Consider the following 25,542-nt stretch of genomic DNA (forward strand, 5'->3'; position numbering starts at 1 on the left):
AAACTTGTAGCAGAGCAAAAATGATAGATTTTTTTAATTGGTGGTGTGGTGTATTTAATTATGGCAAAGCACACTAGGGCTATCTGCCTAAGGGGAGGGATGCCTTTTGTGGAGGACTTTGTAAGGGAAACTGGCTCGTATACACATTACACATGGGGAAAACCACGAAAACGCCCATGCAGCCAGCCCGTTCGCGGGATTCGAACCTCGGACCGAACTACCAGTGTTCAGCGACTTTACCGCTCGGCCGCTGGTGGGCTTTTTTTTAATTGGAATTACTAACTAAGGTTGAACTACATCTTTACAACAATGACATCACAAAGTGTAATCTACTATTGACAATAACACTCATTGTTGCCAGAATTTAGTATCTAAACTATACATTATTATTTGTTTTCTGTTCTTTTTAGCATACTTTACCAATATCTACAAAAAAAAAAAAAAAAAAAAAAAAAAAAAATCAGAGTTAAAATAGCTGAAGTTCTATACAAATACCGTAATGTTGTAATTTACAGTGATTTCAATATTATACATTGTTTTGATGGAATATCATCTGGTATTATGGTAACAAGGGTTACATTTGTCTTAATGGATAGTCTGTTTGTTTTGGTATATTATATTTTTATTATGAAAACTTCCAAATGGTTTGATTGATTGGTTGGGTTGAAAATTGGGTTGATTTTGATTATCTGTGCTCTTCCTGGAAAAGTTTGCTGACTAATGGTAAAGAAAACATGATATTTCTTCAGAAATATAACGTTTTGTCAAAAAGTAGATAATGCAGAAATTCACATTCCATTAAGTTGTACTTAATCAGTCAAATTTTATGGAAATGAATGTGAAAAATTGAACACTAAGTGTTAGAATGGGAGATGCCAAACGTGTGCAATCCTCCAATTTTTTTCAAGTGGAAACTGATCGCAGTGTATGTAGGAAGAACAGCACAAGAATTATGTAACGATTTCTTGAAAAAGAAAGGTATTTTATCATGAATGTTTCTTGCTCTTAGTACACTGCCACTATGAAAATGGCTGTAATGTTTTTGTGTATTAGCTAGGTGAAAAATTAGTCACTTGCCAACAAGTTGGCAACTTTTTTTGGTAGGGAGGGGTGCAGATAATAAAGATGTGCTATTAATTCATTGTAAGAATGCTTGCATGGATCATCTAAGTGCCTCAGATATTCTTGTCCACCAGTGTGCAAGTGTCACAATATTATCTGAGAAATATGATAGAAGAAAAGAAAATCTTTACATCTTTTCTCTCGTGTTTCCCCCCCATTTCTTTATATAGTAATCTAATTGGATTTAATATAATAATAATTAAACAAAGTTAATGCTTTTTAATTAGCATGCTAAAGTCTGCAAAGTTATTACTTTGTTGTATTATAGTTAAGATTAAAAGAAACTTCAAAAATATGTTATATCTATGAAAATAATTTATACAGTCAAAAGTCGTTAATTCGGACACCCATAATCCGGAATGATCTATAATCCGGACCTCAAAGCTAAAATCTTTCTGCGCATGCGCCGCGTTGACGCATGCTCATAGGCGTTTTACTCGTCCGAGCAAGACATTTACGACTGCGCATATGCGTCTGCGCAAGTGCAGAATACGTTTTCGCGTCGGACGGCATAAGCTAAAATTATCTAATTATCTATTTCAGTTAATGTTGATGATTGCGTTGTTCCTTAATCTTCGAATTGGATCCGACTTATTATTTTTTGCAGACTGTAAGAGCAATTTTATAAAAGTAAGCTTGAACTTTCGATTATGTCAAATATAATTTCCGATGCTGGAGCTCCCAAAGGATCTAGAAAACGAAAGTATGATTCGATGTCCATCAAACAAAAAACGAATTCCTACAAAAAATGGATAAAGGTATATCCTTTGTTTATCTAACCGTTCCGAAATCTGTTTATCAATTTCACGCTGCTCTGCGTGGGGGGGGGGGGGACGTCGCGGCGCGCAATGAACTGGAGGTTGATCTGTCACCACTATCGTTATCTTCAGGGCAGATGTTTTTATTTTATTCGGCTTATAATTCCTTATTAAATGTAGTATTTAATCTCGATGTACTCCGTCTTTGATATGATTTAAATCAAATTCCTCGTCATTATAAATATCACGAATACAAATCAAATAGTTTTCTGGTTGCAATTTTCTAATTTCGGCTATGCGTAAGGTACGCATGCGCGCGTTGAAAGAAATGTTTAATAAAGTAAACAAATAAATATTAAGCTTCTTTTTTTGTAAATTTTGATACCCTTTAGATCATAATTGCTCATTATTTTATAAATTACGGTTTCATATTTTTAATTTTATAATTTATGCATGCCATCTTGCCAGATTTAGACTGATGATCTATAATCCGGAAAAATCAATAATCCGGAATCGCCGAAGTCCCGACGAGTCCGGATTAAAGACTTTTGACTGTAGTATTTTTTAATTAACATGTTCACTGCCATCTGTGAGAATACTCATAAGTTGGCAAACTGAGTTTACTTGCCAGGTGGGAGAATACTTATAACTGATTTCCTTACCTAAATTGCAAAGTACGATTGTTGCTGTAGGAAATGCATGCAGTGATTAGTTGATTAGCATATGGGAAGGAGTTAAATAATACACTTGTCCTACTAAAACAGAACAAAATGTAGAAATAGTGATTAAATTTTTAGGATGCAAAAACATATCTATGCATAACATATTTTGAAGATCACATCAAATAAATGAAATTTTTATTATACTGTGTTGAAATTTGACTATGTTGTACTCTGAGTATGCTCATTAATTTGTTTACTGCTAAAAGTGATCTGTTACATCTAAATTTAAATAACAAAATGACTAGGGGGGAAACATAAAAAAAGCATAAAAGTTCAGACAGAATCTTGGTGTGTGTGATTAGACGCACCATATTAGCTTTCGCAGTGAATGTGTTAAATAATATACAATGTACATAAGTAAAAAATAAAAAGGACAACTCTATATCTCCTATTGTACTCCTCTGGTTGAGAAATTCAATTAGCATTTTCTATGTCTCGAAAGTGTGACTTAACATATGTATTAGATTCATACGGAGCATTGTTCTAACACAGGGATAGGCAAACTTTATTGGTCGCGGGCTAAAAATCGGAAAAAAAAAAAAAAAAAAAAAAAGTTTGACGGGCCAAGCTAAATTTTTGTAAAATTTTGAAAACATACATGTATTACAATTTAAATATGTTAATTGCAATTTCATTTTTAAAAGTTCCTTATATTAAGCTTCGAAGTCAGATGTACTGATTTTAAGGAACGAGGCTAAATGCTCATCTGTCAGTCTACTTCTGAAATAATTCTTTCTAAGATTCATAGTTGAAAACACTTGTTCACATATATAAGATGAAGCAAACACAGCACTATTTTCTGAACGTGAGATATTAAATTTGAGAAAGTTGCTTTCGATAATGAATTGTAAATCTCTAACTTCAGCATATTTAGAAACAACTGCTTGAGATAATTGTTGGATTGCAACTCAATTAATTCTAGCTGCAAATCTGACATCATTGCTTCATAATTTACGTTGAAAGGTGTGGTAAATATATCCAATTCTGTTTGAATGGCATTGAAATCTGCATTCGAATTCAAAATGCAGTTTTTTCAAGCCATCTTCATAATTCTTATGCTTCTCTTCATTTACTGAGGGTATTGAATTTAACCTTGGAAAATGAGACAAGTCGTTTTTAGCTAGCTGCCCAGCAAACAGATTAAGTTTTAGTTTAGAAGCATTGCGATGGGCCCAGATATAGTCGATAAATTGATTTTTTCCCTTGCATCTTGACATTCAAGTTGTTCATATGACAAAAAAAAATCTGTGAAAAATGCAAAGTCCGAAAGCCGTTCAGTATCTTTTAACATTTTGCACTCCCCAGAACAATGTTTCTTATGAAAGAACGACACAATGTCGTCTTTCAGCTGCCAAACTTGCTCGAAAACATATCCTAAGCTACCTTAATTCTGTGTAATATAGTACATCAGAGTATTCATATTGCACAGACTGAAGAAAATCATGAAATTGCCTGTGTGTAAGCCTATGAGAGCGAATAGTATTTATAAGCTTCACAACTGCATCCAGCATGAGTTTCACATTCAATGCAGATTTACACAGAGCATCTTGATGTATAACGCAGTGTAGAAAAACAATATTGTTCCTGGGATAGTTTTGATTAAAGAGTCCAAGAAATCCTGATTTTTTATCTATCATATTTGGTGCTCCATCGGTCGTAATATTGCAAACTATATTTGTTATAGGCACTTTTCGAAGTTAAAATTCACGAAAAATACCACATCCCATTGTGGTTTCCTTTAAAGAACGCATACATGCCAGTTCCTCGGTAATTTCAAAGTTTTCATAAACACCTCTTATAAATAATACTAATCGAGCAGTATCATTTATGTCAGTGCTTTCATCCATAGCTATGGAGAAAAATTTAAACTGTACAATCTTTGACTCTAATTGAGATGTACAGGATTCATACAGTCCTTAAAAGTCCTTAGGTTTTTTGAAAATCAATTTTTGGTCCTTAAATGTCCTTAATTTCCGCCAAAATGGGTAAAAGGTCCTTAATTTTAATCATCAGAAATTTCTGTCTGTTTTTACGACTACCATTTTTAGTGTGAATTAGTATTTTGGAGGAATATTTTTGGCAATCACTGACAAATATGGTTATCTTTTGAATGGGTTCATGGATTGTAATTTGTTCCTGTTTCCAATATAAATAGTGTGATACTTGAGTTTCTGAGCAAGAAATGAAACATAAGCATTTCAAATTATTACATTTTTTTTTTCTAATGACGAGCTCTTAGACAGCTTTTAGCTTTTAGGAATGGGAATTCTTTTATTAAATGATTCCAAATTTGGCCAGTTATCAACATTTTGACGATTTTGAAATCAGAAAATTTTTAATTCCGAGATCTGGTAATTTTTCGACGATTTTTTTTAAAACATTGATAAATTTCATTAAAATAATGGTAATATATTGAAATTATATTTAAAAAATAACATTAAAATAAAATTTTTTTTATTCTTTGCTAGTTCTATTTTGACCACCTATTATGCAATATTTTGAATCTGAAAAATAAACAAGGTATAATGCTATAAAGCACAATATATGAAACATTTCTTAGCAAAAGCAAAATAGCTTCAATTAATTAGAAATATCTGTAATATTTTTTTTATGGCAAAAGTTTTTCTCATGTTATTGTCGTGGAATATTCAGAATTCTCAAAATATGCATAAGTTTTCTCCATAAAATTAATTTTACACTTTTCCCCTTTTATTTTTTTCCCAAAATATTTCTGGCCTTTTTCTGTTATAGAATTCGTAGGTGTAATTTTTCTTTAGAATTTTAGGCATTGCAGTTTGGCAAGTTTAGAAGGATTTGAAGGCGAGATTTCTAGACCCACGATTCTAGAATATTCCAGAAAAACGTGATAAAATGAAAAATGCCTCCATGTTATTATCATGTAATGGATGTATTTTGCAGAAAGTTTGCGATAAATTTCTTACTTTTTGGAGAATGTCTAGAACATAATATGAATATTTTACATCTGATACTAAAACCTTTTTCTTAACATGTTCATCTTCCCCTTATTTTCCTGGTTTTGTGGTGTTCCACAAGCATGAAAAATATCAAAAATGCTTCTAATCTTATCACATGGACAGGCATTCTAGAAAGGGATTTTGTCATTAATAATGAAACTGAAAACTGACAATTTAAAATATTCATCTAATATGCCTTAATGCATCACACACAGGGCTGACGCTGGATGTTTTCCCACCTGATGCAATCTCTGCGGATCCTAAATTCTGCTGCCTAGTGCCTTTCTGAATTCTGCTTCCAGTGCATGCTCTAAATTCTAAAAATTTTGTCATTTCTAGACTTTGTTGCGTGGTGTGTCACTAAATTCTAAAACTCTGCCAAATCAGCTCTGTAACCAGCCCTTACCATATATATTTCATATTTCTTCTGAACGTTCATATTACTAGAATAAAACTAGCAACTTTTTCTATACATTCTAAATGCATTTAATTTTTTAGAATAATATAAATCCTTAATTAAATCCAGAAATTCTAAAATGAAAAGGAAGTGCGCTGAAGAAAGAAACTGAATACATAAAGAGAAAGAAAATTTATTCTTTGAAGATATGTACAGTTATTATTATGTAAACTACCTAGTTTTTTATAATTTCAGCCTTTACTATAATTTCTTATTTCGATTTCCTTACCAGAATGCAAATCACTTAGGCAGTTTTTAAATTGAGGTTTTTGGAGTGTGTTTCTGACCTTGGCTTATTCGCTGCATTAGTTCCTGCCAGCTCTGATCATTTGTAATTATTCGTCTTTGGATTATAACTGTTGACATTTGAATTTGTTATGATGATAGAGTTACTGAGCCAGCATAAATTAAAATTATATTGTATAGTCTTTGAGTCCACATATTTAGTTTGGATTTGAGTCTTCTTTAATTGCATTACCATAAGCTGTAATTGATTTTGTTAGCATAAGAATGTGTGTTTATGTTCTAAGTTCTTTTTAAATAAGAGCCTTATTTAAACTGTTGTGTGATTTTGTAGTTACTTTCAGATATAGCAATAATTTGCTTAATATCTGTGTGGGGATTTTGGACTATTTAACTTTTACCAGATCAAATAAACCCTCATAGGTACATTGTGGGGAAGCATGAAAAATATCAAAAATGCTTCTAATCTTATCACATGGACAGGCATTCTAGAAAGGGATTTTGTCATTAATAATGAAACTGAAAACTGACAATTTAAAATATTCATCTAATATGCCTTAATGCATCACACACAGGGCTGACGCTGGATGTTTTCCCACCTGATGCAATCTCTGCGGATCCTAAATTCTGCTGCCTAGTGCCTTTCTGAATTCTGCTTCCAGTGCATGCTCTAAATTCTAAAAATTTTGTCATTTCTAGACTTTGTTGCGTGGTGTGTCACTAAATTCTAAAACTCTGCCAAATCAGCTCTGTAACCAGCCCTTACCATATATATTTCATATTTCTTCTGAACGTTCATATTACTAGAATAAAACTAGCAACTTTTTCTATACATTCTAAATGCATTTAATTTTTTAGAATAATATAAATCCTTAATTAAATCCAGAAATTCTAAAATGAAAAGGAAGTGCGCTGAAGAAAGAAACTGAATACATAAAGAGAAAGAAAAATTATTCTTTGAAGATATGTACAGTTATTATTATGTAAACTACCTAGTTTTTTATAATTTCAGCCTTTACTATAATTTCTTATTTCGACTTCCTTACCAGAATGCAAATCACTTAGGCAGTTTTTAAATTGAGGTTTTTGGAGTGTGTTTCTGACCTTGGCTTATTCGCTGCATTAGTTCCTGCCAGCTCTGATCATTTGTAATTATTCGTCTTTGGATTATAACTGTTGACATTTGAATTTGTTATGATGATAGAGTTACTGAGCCAGCATAAATTAAAATTATATTGTATAGTCTTTGAGTCCACATATTTAGTTTGGATTTGAGTCTTCTTTAATTGCATTACCATAAGCTGTAATTGATTTTGTTAGCATAAGAATGTGTGTTTATGTTCTAAGTTCTTTTTAAATAAGAGCCTTATTTAAACTGTTGTGTGATTTTGTAGTTACTTTCAGATATAGCAATAATTTGCTTAATATCTGTGTGGGGATTTTGGACTATTTAACTTTTACCAGATCAAATAAACCCTCATAGGTACATTGTGGGGAAGCATGAAAAATATCAAAAATGCTTCTAATCTTATCACATGGACAGGCATTCTAGAAAGGGATTTTGTCATTAATAATGAAACTGAAAACTGACAATTTAAAATATTCATCTAATATGCCTTAATGCATCACACACAGGGCTGACTCTGGATGTTTTCCCACCTGATGCAATCTCTGCGGATCCTAAATTCTGCTGCCTAGTGCCTTTCTGAATTCTGCTTCCAGTGCATGCTCTAAATTCTAAAAATTTTGTCATTTCTAGACTTTGTTGCGTGGTGTGTCACTAAATTCTAAAACTCTGCCAAATCAGCTCTGTAACCAGCCCTTACCATATATATTTCATATTTCTTCTGAACGTTCATATTACTAGAATAAAACTAGCAACTTTTTCTATACATTCTAAATGCATTTAATTTTTTAGAATAATATAAATCCTTAATTAAATCCAGAAATTCTAAAATGAAAAGGAAGTGCGCTGAAGAAAGAAACTGAATACATAAAGAGAAAGAAAAATTATTCTTTGAAGATATGTACAGTTATTATTATGTAAACTACCTAGTTTTTTATAATTTCAGCCTTTACTATAATTTCTTATTTCGATTTCCTTACCAGAATGCAAATCACTTAGGCAGTTTTTAAATTGAGGTTTTTGGAGTGTGTTTCTGACCTTGGCTTATTCGCTGCATTAGTTCCTGCCAGCTCTGATCATTTGTAATTATTCGTCTTTGGATTATAACTGTTGACATTTGAATTTGTTATGATGATAGAGTTACTGAGCCAGCATAAATTAAAATTATATTGTATAGTCTTTGAGTCCACATATTTAGTTTGGATTTGAGTCTTCTTTAATTGCATTACCATAAGCTGTAATTGATTTTGTTAGCATAAGAATGTGTGTTTATGTTCTAAGTTCTTTTTAAATAAGAGCCTTATTTAAACTGTTGTGTGATTTTGTAGTTACTTTCAGATATAGCAATAATTTGCTTAATATCTGTGTGGGGATTTTGGACTATTTAACTTTTACCAGATCAAATAAACCCTCATAGGTACATTGTGGGGAAGCATGAAAAATATCAAAAATGCTTCTAATCTTATCACATGGACAGGCATTCTAGAAAGGGATTTTGTCATTAATAATGAAACTGAAAACTGACAATTTAAAATATTCATCTAATATGCCTTAATGCATCACACACAGGGCTGACGCTGGATGTTTTCCCACCTGATGCAATCTCTGCGGATCCTAAATTCTGCTGCCTAGTGCCTTTCTGAATTCTGCTTCCAGTGCATGCTCTAAATTCTAAAAATTTTGTCATTTCTAGACTTTGTTGCGTGGTGTGTCACTAAATTCTAAAACTCTGCCAAATCAGCTCTGTAACCAGCCCTTACCATATATATTTCATATTTCTTCTGAACGTTCATATTACTAGAATAAAACTAGCAACTTTTTCTATACATTCTAAATGCATTTAATTTTTTAGAATAATATAAATCCTTAATTAAATCCAGAAATTCTAAAATGAAAAGGAAGTGCGCTGAAGAAAGAAACTGAATACATAAAGAGAAAGAAAAATTATTCTTTGAAGATATGTACAGTTATTATTATGTAAACTACCTAGTTTTTTATAATTTCAGCCTTTACTATAATTTCTTATTTCGATTTCCTTACCAGAATGCAAATCACTTAGGCAGTTTTTAAATTGAGGTTTTTGGAGTGTGTTTCTGACCTTGGCTTATTCGCTGCATTAGTTCCTGCCAGCTCTGATCATTTGTAATTATTCGTCTTTGGATTATAACTGTTGACATTTGAATTTGTTATGATGATAGAGTTACTGAGCCAGCATAAATTAAAATTATATTGTATAGTCTTTGAGTCCACATATTTAGTTTGGATTTGAGTCTTCTTTAATTGCATTACCATAAGCTGTAATTGATTTTGTTAGCATAAGAATGTGTGTTTATGTTCTAAGTTCTTTTTAAATAAGAGCCTTATTTAAACTGTTGTGTGATTTTGTAGTTACTTTCAGATATAGCAATAATTTGCTTAATATCTGTGTGGGGATTTTGGACTATTTAACTTTTACCAGATCAAATAAACCCTCATAGGTACATTGTGGGGAAGCATGAAAAATATCAAAAATGCTTCTAATCTTATCACATGGACAGGCATTCTAGAAAGGGATTTTGTCATTAATAATGAAACTGAAAACTGACAATTTAAAATATTCATCTAATATGCCTTAATGCATCACACACAGGGCTGACTCTGGATGTTTTCCCACCTGATGCAATCTCTGCGAATCCTAAATTCTGCTGCCTAGTGCCTTTCTGAATTCTGCTTCCAGTGCATGCTCTAAATTCTAAAAATTTTGTCATTTCTAGACTTTGTTGCGTGGTGTGTCACTAAATTCTAAAACTCTGCCAAATCAGCTCTGTAACCAGCCCTTACCATATATATTTCATATTTCTTCTGAACGTTCATATTACTAGAATAAAACTAGCAACTTTTTCTATACATTCTAAATGCATTTAATTTTTTAGAATAATATAAATCCTTAATTAAATCCAGAAATTCTAAAATGAAAAGGAAGTGCGCTGAAGAAAGAAACTGAATACATAAAGAGAAAGAAAAATTATTCTTTGAAGATATGTACAGTTATTATTATGTAAACTACCTAGTTTTTTATAATTTCAGCCTTTACTATAATTTCTTATTTCGATTTCCTTACCAGAATGCAAATCACTTAGGCAGTTTTTAAATTGAGGTTTTTGGAGTGTGTTTCTGACCTTGGCTTATTCGCTGCATTAGTTCCTGCCAGCTCTGATCATTTGTAATTATTCGTCTTTGGATTATAACTGTTGACATTTGAATTTGTTATGATGATAGAGTTACTGAGCCAGCATAAATTAAAATTATATTGTATAGTCTTTGAGTCCACATATTTAGTTTGGATTTGAGTCTTCTTTAATTGCATTACCATAAGCTGTAATTGATTTTGTTAGCATAAGAATGTGTGTTTATGTTCTAAGTTCTTTTTAAATAAGAGCCTTATTTAAACTGTTGTGTGATTTTGTAGTTACTTTCAGATATAGCAATAATTTGCTTAATATCTGTGTGGGGATTTTGGACTATTTAACTTTTACCAGATCAAATAAACCCTCATAGGTACATTGTGGGGAAGCATGAAAAATATCAAAAATGCTTCTAATCTTATCACATGGACAGGCATTCTAGAAAGGGATTTTGTCATTAATAATGAAACTGAAAACTGACAATTTAAAATATTCATCTAATATGCCTTAATGCATCACACACAGGGCTGACTCTGGATGTTTTCCCACCTGATGCAATCTCTGCGAATCCTAAATTCTGCTGCCTAGTGCCTTTCTGAATTCTGCTTCCAGTGCATGCTCTAAATTCTAAAAATTTTGTCATTTCTAGACTTTGTTGCGTGGTGTGTCACTAAATTCTAAAACTCTGCCAAATCAGCTCTGTAACCAGCCCTTACCATATATATTTCATATTTCTTCTGAACGTTCATATTACTAGAATAAAACTAGCAACTTTTTCTATACATTCTAAATGCATTTAATTTTTTAGAATAATATAAATCCTTAATTAAATCCAGAAATTCTAAAATGAAAAGGAAGTGCGCTGAAGAAAGAAACTGAATACATAAAGAGAAAGAAAAATTATTCTTTGAAGATATGTACAGTTATTATTATGTAAACTACCTAGTTTTTTATAATTTCAGCCTTTACTATAATTTCTTATTTCGATTTCCTTACCAGAATGCAAATCACTTAGGCAGTTTTTAAATTGAGGTTTTTGGAGTGTGTTTCTGACCTTGGCTTATTCGCTGCATTAGTTCCTGCCAGCTCTGATCATTTGTAATTATTCGTCTTTGGATTATAACTGTTGACATTTGAATTTGTTATGATGATAGAGTTACTGAGCCAGCATAAATTAAAATTATATTGTATAGTCTTTGAGTCCACATATTTAGTTTGGATTTGAGTCTTCTTTAATTGCATTACCATAAGCTGTAATTGATTTTGTTAGCATAAGAATGTGTGTTTATGTTCTAAGTTCTTTTTAAATAAGAGCCTTATTTAAACTGTTGTGTGATTTTGTAGTTACTTTCAGATATAGCAATAATTTGCTTAATATCTGTGTGGGGATTTTGGACTATTTAACTTTTACCAGATCAAATAAACCCTCATAGGTACATTGTGGGGAAGCATGAAAAATATCAAAAATGCTTCTAATCTTATCACATGGACAGGCATTCTAGAAAGGGATTTTGTCATTAATAATGAAACTGAAAACTGACAATTTAAAATATTCATCTAATATGCCTTAATGCATCACACACAGGGCTGACGCTGGATGTTTTCCCACCTGATGCAATCTCTGCGGATCCTAAATTCTGCTGCCTAGTGCCTTTCTGAATTCTGCTTCCAGTGCATGCTCTAAATTCTAAAAATTTTGTCATTTCTAGACTTTGTTGCGTGGTGTGTCACTAAATTCTAAAACTCTGCCAAATCAGCTCTGTAACCAGCCCTTACCATATATATTTCATATTTCTTCTGAACGTTCATATTACTAGAATAAAACTAGCAACTTTTTCTATACATTCTAAATGCATTTAATTTTTTAGAATAATATAAATCCTTAATTAAATCCAGAAATTCTAAAATGAAAAGGAAGTGCGCTGAAGAAAGAAACTGAATACATAAAGAGAAAGAAAAATTATTCTTTGAAGATATGTACAGTTATTATTATGTAAACTACCTAGTTTTTTATAATTTCAGCCTTTACTATAATTTCTTATTTCGATTTCCTTACCAGAATGCAAATCACTTAGGCAGTTTTTAAATTGAGGTTTTTGGAGTGTGTTTCTGACCTTGGCTTATTCGCTGCATTAGTTCCTGCCAGCTCTGATCATTTGTAATTATTCGTCTTTGGATTATAACTGTTGACATTTGAATTTGTTATGATGATAGAGTTACTGAGCCAGCATAAATTAAAATTATATTGTATAGTCTTTGAGTCCACATATTTAGTTTGAATTTGAGTCTTCTTTAATTGCATTACCATAAGCTGTAATTGATTTTGTTAGCATAAGAATGTGTGTTTATGTTCTAAGTTCTTTTTAAATAAGAGCCTTATTTAAACTGTTGTGTGATTTTGTAGTTACTTTCAGATATAGCAATAATTTGCTTAATATCTGTGTGGGGATTTTGGACTATTTAACTTTTACCAGATCAAATAAACCCTCATAGGTACATTGTGGGGAAGCATGAAAAATATCAAAAATGCTTCTAATCTTATCACATGGACAGGCATTCTAGAAAGGGATTTTGTCATTAATAATGAAACTGAAAACTGACAATTTAAAATATTCATCTAATATGCCTTAATGCATCACACACAGGGCTGACTCTGGATGTTTTCCCACCTGATGCAATCTCTGCGGATCCTAAATTCTGCTGCCTAGTGCCTTTCTGAATTCTGCTTCCAGTGTATGCTCTAAATTCTAAAAATTTTGTCATTTCTAGACTTTGTTGCGTGGTGTGTCACTAAATTCTAAAACTCTGCCAAATCAGCTCTGTAACCAGCCCTTACCATATATATTTCATATTTCTTCTGAACGTTCATATTACTAGAATAAAACTAGCAACTTTTTCTATACATTCTAAATGCATTTAATTTTTTAGAATAATATAAATCCTTAATTAAATCCAGAAATTCTAAAATGAAAAGGAAGTGCGCTGAAGAAAGAAACTGAATACATAAAGAGAAAGAAAAATTATTCTTTGAAGATATGTACAGTTATTATTATGTAAACTACCTAGTTTTTTATAATTTCAGCCTTTACTATAATTTCTTATTTCGATTTCCTTACCAGAATGCAAATCACTTAGGCAGTTTTTAAATTGAGGTTTTTGGAGTGTGTTTCTGACCTTGGCTTATTCGCTGCATTAGTTCCTGCCAGCTCTGATCATTTGTAATTATTCGTCTTTGGATTATAACTGTTGACATTTGAATTTGTTATGATGATAGAGTTACTGAGCCAGCATAAATTAAAATTATATTGTATAGTCTTTGAGTCCACATATTTAGTTTGGATTTGAGTCTTCTTTAATTGCATTACCATAAGCTGTAATTGATTTTGTTAGCATAAGAATGTGTGTTTATGTTCTAAGTTCTTTTTAAATAAGAGCCTTATTTAAACTGTTGTGTGATTTTGTAGTTACTTTCAGATATAGCAATAATTTGCTTAATATCTGTGTGGGGATTTTGGACTATTTAACTTTTACCAGATCAAATAAACCCTCATAGGTACATTGTGGGGAAGCATGAAAAATATCAAAAATGCTTCTAATCTTATCACATGGACAGGCATTCTAGAAAGGGATTTTGTCATTAATAATGAAACTGAAAACTGACAATTTAAAATATTCATCTAATATGCCTTAATGCATCACACACAGGGCTGACGCTGGATGTTTTCCCACCTGATGCAATCTCTGCGGATCCTAAATTCTGCTGCCTAGTGCCTTTCTGAATTCTGCTTCCAGTGCATGCTCTAAATTCTAAAAATTTTGTCATTTCTAGACTTTGTTGCGTGGTGTGTCACTAAATTCTAAAACTCTGCCAAATCAGCTCTGTAACCAGCCCTTACCATATATATTTCATATTTCTTCTGAACGTTCATATTACTAGAATAAAACTAGCAACTTTTTCTATACATTCTAAATGCATTTAATTTTTTAGAATAATATAAATCCTTAATTAAATCCAGAAATTCTAAAATGAAAAGGAAGTGCGCTGAAGAAAGAAACTGAATACATAAAGAGAAAGAAAAATTATTCTTTGAAGATATGTACAGTTATTATTATGTAAACTACCTAGTTTTTTATAATTTCAGCCTTTACTATAATTTCTTATTTCGATTTCCTTACCAGAATGCAAATCACTTAGGCAGTTTTTAAATTGAGGTTTTTGGAGTGTGTTTCTGACCTTGGCTTATTCGCTGCATTAGTTCCTGCCAGCTCTGATCATTTGTAATTATTCGTCTTTGGATTATAACTGTTGACATTTGAATTTGTTATGATGATAGAGTTACTGAGCCAGCATAAATTAAAATTATATTGTATAGTCTTTGAGTCCACATATTTAGTTTGAATTTGAGTCTTCTTTAATTGCATTACCATAAGCTGTAATTGATTTTGTTAGCATAAGAATGTGTGTTTATGTTCTAAGTTCTTTTTAAATAAGAGCCTTATTTAAACTGTTGTGTGATTTTGTAGTTACTTTCAGATATAGCAATAATTTGCTTAATATCTGTGTGGGGATTTTGGACTATTTAACTTTTACCAGATCAAATAAACCCTCATAGGTACATTGTGGGGAAGCATGAAAAATATCAAAAATGCTTCTAATCTTATCACATGGACAGGCATTCTAGAAAGGGATTTTGTCATTAATAATGAAACTGAAAACTGACAATTTAAAATATTCATCTAATATGCCTTAATGCATCACACACAGGGCTGACGCTGGATGTTTTCCCACCTGATGCAATCTCTGCGGATCCTAAATTCTGCTGCCTAGTGCCTTTCTGAATTCTGCTTCCAGTGCATGCTCTAAATTCTAAAAATTTTGTCATTTCTAGACTTTGTTGCGTGGTGTGTCACTAAATTCTAAAACTCTGCCAAATCAGCTCTGTAACCAGCCCTTACCATATATATTTCATATTTCTTCTGAACGTTCATATTACTAGAATAAAACTAGCAACTTTTTCTATACATTCTAAATGCATTTAATTTTTTAGAATAATATAAATCCTTAATTAAATCCAGAAATTCTAAAATGAAAAGGAAGTGCGCTGAAGAAAGAAACTGAATACATAAAGAGAAAGAAAAATTATTCTTTGAAGATATGTACAGTTATTATTATGTAAACTACCTAGTTTTTTATAATTTCAGCCTTTACTATAATTTCTTATTTCGATTTCCTTACCAGAATGCAAATCACTTAGGCAGTTTTTAAATTGAGGTTTTTGGAGTGTGTTTCTGACCTTGGCTTATTCGCTGCATTAGTTCCTGCCAGCTCTGATCATTTGTAATTATTCGTCTTTGGATTATAACTGTTGACATTTGAATTTGTTATGATGATAGAGTTACTGAGCCAGCATAAATTAAAATTATATTGTATAGTCTTTGAGTCCACATATTTAGTTTGAATTTGAGTCTTCTTTAATTGCATTACCATAAGCTGTAATTGATTTTGTTAGCATAAGAATGTGTGTTTATGTTCTAAGTTCTTTTTAAATAAGAGCCTTATTTAAACTGTTGTGTGATTTTGTAGTTACTTTCAGATATAGCAATAATTTGCTTAATATCTGTGTGGGGATTTTGGACTATTTAACTTTTACCAGATCAAATAAACCCTCATAGGTACATTGTGGGGAAGCATGAAAAATATCAAAAATGCTTCTAATCTTATCACATGGACAGGCATTCTAGAAAGGAATTTTGTCATTAATAATGAAACTGAAAACTGACAATTTAAAATATTCATCTAATATGCCTTAATGCATCACACACAGGGCTGACGCTGGATGTTTTCCCACCTGATGCAATCTCTGCGGATCCTAAATTCTGCTGCCTAGTGCCTTTCTGAATTCTGCTTCCAGTGCATGCTCTAAATTCTAAAAATTTTGTCATTTCTAGACTTTGTTGCGTGGTGTGTCACTAAATTCTAAAACTCTGCCAAATCAGCTCTGTAACCAGCCCTTACCGTATATATTTCATATTTCTTCTGAACGTTCATATTACTAGAATAAAACTAGCAACTTTTTCTATACATTCTAAATGCATTTAATTTTTTAGAATAATATAAATCCTTAATTAAATCCAGAAATTCTAAAATGAAAAGGAAGTGCGATGAAGAAAGAAACTGAATACATAAAGAGAAAGAAAAATTATTCTTTGAAGATATGTACAGTTATTATTATGTAAACTACCTAGTTTTTTATAATTTCAGCCTTTACTGTAATTTCTTATTTCGATTTCCTTACCAGAATGCAAATCACTTAGGCAGTTTTTAAATTGAGGTTTTTGGAGTGTGTTTCTGACCTTGGCTTATTCGCTGCATTAGTTCCTGCCAGCTCTGATCATTTGTAATTATTCGTCTTTGGATTATAACTGTTGACATTTGAATTTGTTATGATGATAGAGTTACTGAGCCAGCATAAATTAAAATTATATTGTATAGTCTTTGAGTCCACATATTTAGTTTGGATTTGAGTCTTCTTTAATTGCATTACCATAAGCTGTAATTGATTTTGTTAGCATAAGAATGTGTGTTTATGTTCTAAGTTCTTTTTAAATAAGAGCCTTATTTAAACTGTTGTGTGATTTTGTAGTTACTTTCAGATATAGCAATAATTTGCTTAATATCTGTGTGGGGATTTTGGACTATTTAACTTTTACCAGATCAAATAAACCCTCATAGGTACATTGTGGGGAAGTTGACAAGTTAGAAGAAAAAGCAGGCAGAAACTAGTGAGAACACTGGTTTGCGTATTGAGACAAATTTCTAATTGTTAGAAAAGATGCTTAAAGAGAAGGAAATTGAAATAAATTAGACAAAATATCTGGGAAAGCTTCAAGTTAAAAGGGCAAATAAATGTTTTGTTGAGTGTTGTTGCTACAAAACATAAATGTTTAAAACATGAAGGTTTTAATGTGTAATTATCCTAATATCGTTTTAAGAATCAATGTCATAAATTACATATATTTTAAACTGTGAAATTTTATTAGATTGTGATTTTAATAGGGTTTTAAAAGAAATATTGTTAAAAAATAAATAAAATTTAATAGTGGCCATGTAAATCCATAATGACTGAGGTTATCTAACTAGCTAATTTAATTATTTATAACTAAACTGAAAAATGTAAAATTCATGTAAAACTTATTCATTGCATTTTGTGAGATGGAAAATAATACAAAGCAACTTGTCATGCTGATGCTTTGGGTTATTGGAACATTTAAGTATATTAACCGGGTTACAACCTCTAGAACTCTACATGAAGCTACAACACTAAGTACATCAGACAGAACCCAACTAACTTTCAGAACTTGCCAACCGTGCCTAGATCAGGCCTTTCAGGTTTGTTCTGATCAGCAGGTTTCTCTCTAGGCAAGCAGCAGTGGTGACAACAGCTAGTCTTTTGTTATGAATCATGCTGATTATGATTTTACTTCTCATTTTAACCTATGCTGCTTAACATAAAATCTGCCTGCTATTTAAACCTCTAGACTGAGCAAGTATATGACAAAATGAGACAAAAGAAATATTCAACATAAAGCTGTTAGTAAAGCGTAAATAAAATGTCACTTTTCTTCTTTCAAATATTCCGATAAATATTTTACACTTATATTTACACTAAGTGTAAAATATTTAATGCTATTTTTTAAATTTCATAAAGTTTATTTATTCTCAAACTTTTTGATAATAGTGCATCCTATTTACTGATCTATTTTTTTTTTTAGGATGGTATTACAAAGTGAAGTTCAGGCATAGATAATATTTTTATTTGAATTTATTCAATTCCCATTTGTTTATAGGTCCTTAATTTTTTTCGTTAATGGTCCTGAAAAGTCCTTAAAAGTACTTAATTTCCGTATGCAGAAATGTGCATGAACCCTGGATGTAAAATTTTTATCGATGTCTTTGATTCTATAAGTCACTGTTTTTTGAGATGAGCTTACAGTCCCAAAATTATTTTTCTTGTTAAGCAGCATAGGTTAAATAAAACATCACAAACTTGGAGCATGCATTGTTTAGCGAACTCCCCATCTCTGAGAGCTTTATTATTTTTAGCAATATGGTATGCAACAATGTAACTTGCATGTGCAGATTCTTCTTGGATACTGTGTACCTTCTTGAAGAAAATTTGTTGGCCTGATAATTTTGTATGAAGACCTTCTGCATTTTGTTTTCTTTCATATTCGGACATTGCTTCGTAATTGGAATTCTTATGCTTAGATGTGAAATGACGGGAAATGTTATATTCTTTGAAGACTGCTACAGCTTCATTGCAGATGAAACATACTGGTTTATCGTTTACAACTTGGAAAAAAAAAAAAAAAAAAAAAAGTACAGGTCCATTCATTATTAAAAGCACGGCACTCTTAATCAACTTTACGTTTTCAGTAGCCATTTTGGGGTTGAAATAATTTATGAATACCCAAACAAGCACTAGCTATGCTATACTTTTAATTAATTTCACCACTATTCACAATGGTGCTATATGTCATCAATCAACAATATTAGAACTCGTGCCAAAATAAAAAGGCCATTGGCTGGAGCTTAAAATGTGCAGTCTGCCACATGCGAGGTCTAATTCACCTAGATTGGAGTCTGCTCCTCGAGAAAAAGATAATGCTTGTCGGCGCCAATCTGCAGCTATAACTAACAAAGAACTTCTGCTTTTAACACTTAAAAAATTGAAAGCTGTCTGTTTCCATTGATTTATGTTTTGTAGAACAAAAATAGAGAAAGTAAGAAAATCATCAGTAATTTGGAAAAAAAAGGAAGAAAAAATAATAGTAGAAACAAACAGTAAAACAAAGTAGAAAAGAAGATGGATATATAATTTATAAATATATAATTCTTTTATTTTCCTTGGACCAGCAAATTAAAATTCTATCCGTGGCCGTAGTTGGCTCGTGAGCCGTAGTTTTCCCATCCCTGTTCTAACGTATGAATTTCCACACAAAATCAGAATTTTTCTGAAATGACATGTTAAATTTTTTCCATATTTTGATTCTATGACCCAAATTATGCCCAGAAACTAAATTTTGTAAAATTGGGTGAGCAACATACTGAGTATCATCGTAAATACAGTTTAGTGCACTTTTTTCATTTCCGCTAAGTTCTTTTTTCCAGTTTCGTTTTTTCAGAAGCATTTGTTTTTAGTATTGGCACATGAATGTGATCAGCTGGTAAAAGTTTACAATTGGGTGCCCCTTGTTTTTTTTTTTTGCGATTCTTTTTTGACGCCAAGATTGGTGCCATGAAAGCACAATTTCAAGATGGCCACCACACAAAACCAAAATAAGAAGTCCAAGAATTGCACACACTCGGTGCCCATGCACACATCAATCTATTTTCACTTAAAAAACATCAGAGAATTGCACAAACTAGGCATTGTGCACTGCCTTGACTTTGTCCATGTATACATTGATCTATTTTCACTTAAAAAATTCAGGAAGCTGGAACCAAGTTAAAATTATCATGGTAACCAGAAAGGGGTTTCATCGCAAGAACTGAACAAAATTTGTTGCCAATCGAAGGGGCACCCAATTCTACACTAGAGCTGATTAGTTTTTTTTTTACAGTAATATTTCTTTAAATTTTGTGTGTTTTTATAAAATTAATTAAAAATTTTAATTGAATCTCTCAGGAAGACAACTTTTTTTTTTTCTAAACATAACTTTAAATGCAAAAGCTTAAACCCAGAGAATAAATAGTTGGGTTAACACGTGCTTACCAAATGATAGAGCAATAAAGCATCTCTCAAACTTTTTTGGTCAACAGAATCCAACATTAATATATGGAGCAATTATTCTAAATCATATAATTTTGACAGTCTTTAAGACTAGTAAATGAGATATTAAAACTTGTATTTTTTAAAAATTATCTTTTAGAATATGAGGAAAAAACTAGCTATTTGAAACATACTTTGTAAGAGGATTAATATAAAATTTATATTTCATGTTATTTAATGTCATTTATTTTCACTAAAAGATGAGATATGATCAAAACCATTTAATTTTTAAACTTAAAATTAACTTAATTGTTAACTCTTAACTTTTAATATTCTTAATAATATTTTTAACTGGTCAAGCTCTTAATATTGTATCATGTAATAGAAAGGTTTCCAACTGAATAACTTAAGATTAAAAATCATCTGCTGAATTTTACGCTGTTTAAGTCAGCTACTCAACCAAATGTTTAAAATTGCAGCTTGTAAGATAAACGTAATGTCACTTAAACACCTGTTTAATCTTTCCAGGGTGAATAACAGAAGGAGATGATCATTCCATCTTTAGCTTAGATTCCAAGAACAAAGTATACAATAATAGCAGATATAACTGAATGTCCATTTGCACTATGGCTTGGTAGTTTAAAAACTTAAGAGCTAACAAAACTCTGTTTTTTGTGCTTGAGAATATATTAGTCTAAATATTTGAAAATCAAGTAGAAAAATTAGGATTCAGTAGTGTGGTTTCTAATTTAAGCAAGCCCACCAGTGACCAAACGGTTAAAGACTGCTGAATGCTAGTAGTTTGTCCCAGAGGCCAACCCAGGCAAATGAGTTCGCTGCATGGTTTGTGTGATTTTTCCCATCAGCAACCAACCTAATTTTTTTATGTACGATTTTTAAATGCAGATATCTATATCTATCTCTATATATATGTGATGTACCAGCTTTTCTCCAGAATAAATAGATTGGTGAAGAATCATAAATGTAGTCGTAGCTTAAATTATCAGACGATAAGTTAAAAAAAAAGGATCCATTTATTATTATTCAGGAGAAATAGCAGTTACAAAATCAGATATCCAGAGTAAATAAAAAGAATTACTAATAACTTTTTGTATGAAGTTTACAGCATCGTTACATTAAAGAAAAGCCCCCGATATTCCTTTGCGAGTCCTTTTATAGCCTCTGGAAAGGCGGAGCTTCCAAGAAATGACGTCAGCCTCGTCAGCCAATCCAGTTCGCTTTAAATATTTCCAGAACATTCTATAACTGTACGTGTAGAAAAGGCGGGAAAAACAACTTGACTACGGGGCTGTGGATTTAATTCCAAGTACTTTCAAATAAGAGAACGTCACCATTAAAAATGAAAAGAACATACAGTTAGAATTTTAAGTGTATTCTTGACTAAGGAATTTTATTATTACATATATATATATATATATATACAGTCAAAAGTCGTTAATTCGGACACCCATAATCTGGACCTCAAAGCTACAAACTTTCTGCGCATGCGCATAGGCGTTTACGCGTGCGCGTAAGACCTTTACAGCTGCGAATATGCATGTGCGCAAGCGCATAATACGTTTACGCATGCGCGTTTAATGTATAACGGACGATATAAGCTAAGCTAAAATTATCTAATTCAGTTAAGGTTGCAGATTGCGTTGTTCCTTAATCTTCGAATTGGATCCGGCTTATTATTTTTTGCAAACTGTTAGAGCAATTTTGTAAAAGTAAGCTTGAACTTTCGATTATGTTAAATAGAATTTCCGATATATATTTACTTATACGTAAATGATCTACGAGTATAAAGCGAAAGTATGTTTTGAAATCCGAAATCTGTTTATCAATTTCACGCTGCTCTGCGGCAGTGAGGGGGAGGGGGGCAGTGAGGGGATGCCAACGCCGCAGAGCGCAATGAATTGGAAGTTGATCTGTCAGCACTATCCTTTTCTTCAGGGCAGATGTTTTTATTTTATTTAACTTATAATTCCTTTCTAAATGTAGTATTTCATCTCGATGTACTCCGTCTTTGATATGATTTAAATCAAGTTCCTCGTCATTATAATTCGCTTCCGATAGTGAAGAAAGTGACAGAGAGGTTATTGAAAACGAAAACATTTCGATTGACAAATTAGTCGGTATTCTCGACACAGCAATTATAGGACTTGAACAGCGGAACTTTGTAACTAAACAAGAAATTATGTCTGTTTAATAGAATTAAAGAGAAAGTATTATCACATGAAATGAAGCAACTTAAACAACTTACATTGAAAGAAATGTTTAATAAAGTAAACAAATAAATATTAAGCTTTTTGTTTTTGTAAATTTTGATACCCTTTAGATTATAATTGTTCTTTATTTCATAAATTACGGTTTCATATTTTTAATTCTGTAATTTCTGCATGCCATGTTACCAGATTTAAAATGATGATCTGTAATCCGGAAAAATCAATAATCCGGAATCGCCGAAGTGACCGGTGACCATTTCATTATGGAGGCACCTAATAGGCGGCCACCGCTACCTCCTATGAAGGGACAGACAATTTTACATCCGTGCCTTCTCCGGGATTCGAACCCAGGCCCTTTGGTATCACAGTCAGGCTCCTCTAACCACTATACTGTCTGGGCAGTTAATATTCTATATAAAGAAAACTTTTCATATATTATTAATAAATGTTTATTAAGCATTATTAATAAAAATGATGATAAAAAAATTCCATTTGAATAATGCTGAGTCAAAGTTTATTTGGAAATTTAGTGTTATAAAATTAACGAAACAGATTGATGGCTAAAAGAATTTCGGACTTTAATAAGCAAAAAAGAAACTCTATGTACGTCTTATTGTTTACATAAAAACTTTAGAATGAGAGAAATAACAGTGGTGCCTAATGCATAAAACACAATACAACAAAACAATGATGCCACTAAAACTGCACATAAAATCAATTAAATGCTCGATTCTCAACATTTAGGACTCAAACTAACTGTTGCAATTCATTGAAGGTTGTAAAAAAGTGCACTAGACGCATTTGGCACTCTTAAGCTTATAACAAATTTCAAAATGCACCAGTATATATTCACTTGTATCTTCAGAAATTTTGAATAAAAAATTAATTTTTTGCAGATATGCCTTCCACTAGTTTTGAGAAACTGAAGCTACCAGAAATTTCGTGGTGGGTGGGGAACACTGTTCAAGATTGGAGAGAGTATGAGTTTTCAGTTTAATTCAGAGTATTGGGAGATCGTTGTGCGAGTTTATGCAATTGAGTCTTTTTGTATTGCCTTGTGTTCTTAGTAGTTTGAAGTGGTAACTTCTGATTGTGCTCTGTCATAGTTAGAAGAGTGTTTTTATATGACAAGTTTTGGAAATTGTTTTTGAAAAGTAATTTCATCCAGCTATCATCTGTTCTATGCGCATTCAGTACATTACAAACACGTATGCACGTAAAAATATTTTAAACATTTAGTCAAAATTAGAAAAGAGATATTAGATTTGTAGGTAGTATGTAAATTTCATATTTGTGTATAATTTATTTCTTTCTATTATGTTCTCAGATGATTTCTTATTTATATTTTTTCATTCTTTTGTGATCCTCACCGCTAGAATTCTAAAATGTTTTCTGCTATGTAATGATTGAAAAACAGATGGGATGGTCTTGTGACAGATGAGAAATGGTACCTTAATCAGTATTACTTGAATTCCATAAATGTTTCTACGTGTAAATTGTGATCTTTTATTAATTTAATGAGATTTGTAGAAAAATTTATTATTGTTTAGGAAGTTAAACTTGAAATTTTTTGTTATTATACTATGGAAGGTCTAAAAATATAGGCTTTGTCTTTTTTTGTTTTTCTTACTCTGCTGTTTATGAATCTCAGTATTAGCACATATTAAAGTGTAACAGAGGTCTTCTATTAAATCTGCCAATAACATCTACAACAGCAGAAGCTGGCATTGGAATTTTTTTCATTTTTATGATCTCTTTCTCAGAATTCTTAAAAGGAAAACATTCATTTTGGGGCTAAACATGAGAAATATATATATATATATATATAATAATTAAAAAAAAAAAAAAAAAAAAAAAAGAAAGATCACATTCGTATACTTAATCTTGCCTTAAATTACATAAAACATTTATGCTTATTGTGTCTTATTTAAATAATGTGCATTGAAATGTATGATTTTTTTAAAGAAAATGTTGATATTGTGCATAAAGTAGCACTGATTATGGAAAAGCAAGCACAACCTGTCCTGAAATCATCAAATCGCTCATCAGAAGAGGAGAAACTGCGTGAAGCGATTTTGTCACGCTGCACATTTGTGTCATCTGAAGAAGAGTATGTTATTTTTCTTTTAATTAAAAAGAAAACTAATTTTTATTCTGTGAAATATGCATTGATTTAAAAGTTAATTTATCAAATTAATGTCAGTAGTTATAGTTTTATAAATTTACTTTTAAATATTAACTGATATATTTAGGTTAAGAATTTTTTTTCAAGTATAGCTTTTTACCTTTTCTCAGTTTCCTACAAATTTTGTAGTAGAGTTTGACATTTCTGCTTTAAGAGATGGTTGTATAAATTAGGAAAACAAGCTGTATGTTTATATATTTCAAAATTAGACAGTTATTTGAAACAAAGACTGTGGTATTATATATTTAACTAAAAAAATCGTTTTCATCTGAAATACTTGCTTTCATGTCAGTCATATGTTTTTGCAGGTGCTCCTTAGTCTTGTACCTAATAGACTGCACAACTGTTTATGTTTATGCTTTAGGCATATACAATTGACAGATAATTGTACATGACATATCCTTTCGTCTGACGAACTTTGGCACGTTGATATCAGGTTCGAAGTTATTAAAAGATATTTCCATTGAATTGTGATTATTTAGTTTCTGTGTTCTAACTACTTTTACGTTTGTCACCAGAAAAATAATTAGATAAAAAAGGTTTATTATAATTAACTTTTAGCTTACTTATCATTTTGACAAGTATCCGTAGAGATAGGTATACATCATATAGAACTCTGACATTATAAGGGTGAAGGAGAAATAGATTTGGGTATATATATTCATCTCATTACAATAATAAATTTGAAAACTATAAAAATAATAGTTTTTTAAAATTTTGCTTATGAAATTAAAAATCTATCAAAATGACGAGTCCCTTAAATCTAGTGTTAGTCAGACACCAAAGTAG

At 31.3% G+C, this 25,542-nt stretch overlaps 1 protein-coding gene across 1 annotated transcript in view; it reads left to right on the forward strand.

The window, feature by feature from the left end:
• Window positions 1–25,542, forward strand: part of LOC118197410 (coiled-coil domain-containing protein 43-like) — a 76,174-nt gene that overhangs the window by 9,981 nt on the left and 40,651 nt on the right. The window contains exon 3 of the mRNA XM_085809113.1: window positions 24,534–24,678. Within this exon, the coding sequence (XP_085665239.1) occupies window positions 24,534–24,678 (145 nt within the window). The remainder of the gene's footprint in view (window positions 1–24,533; window positions 24,679–25,542) is intronic.

This window comes from Stegodyphus dumicola, chromosome X2 (genome assembly GCF_044657685.1).
Source record: "Stegodyphus dumicola isolate Sdum_Otavi_A_Nest chromosome X2, ASM4465768v1".
Classification (NCBI taxonomy): Eukaryota; Metazoa; Arthropoda; class Arachnida; order Araneae; family Eresidae; genus Stegodyphus; species Stegodyphus dumicola.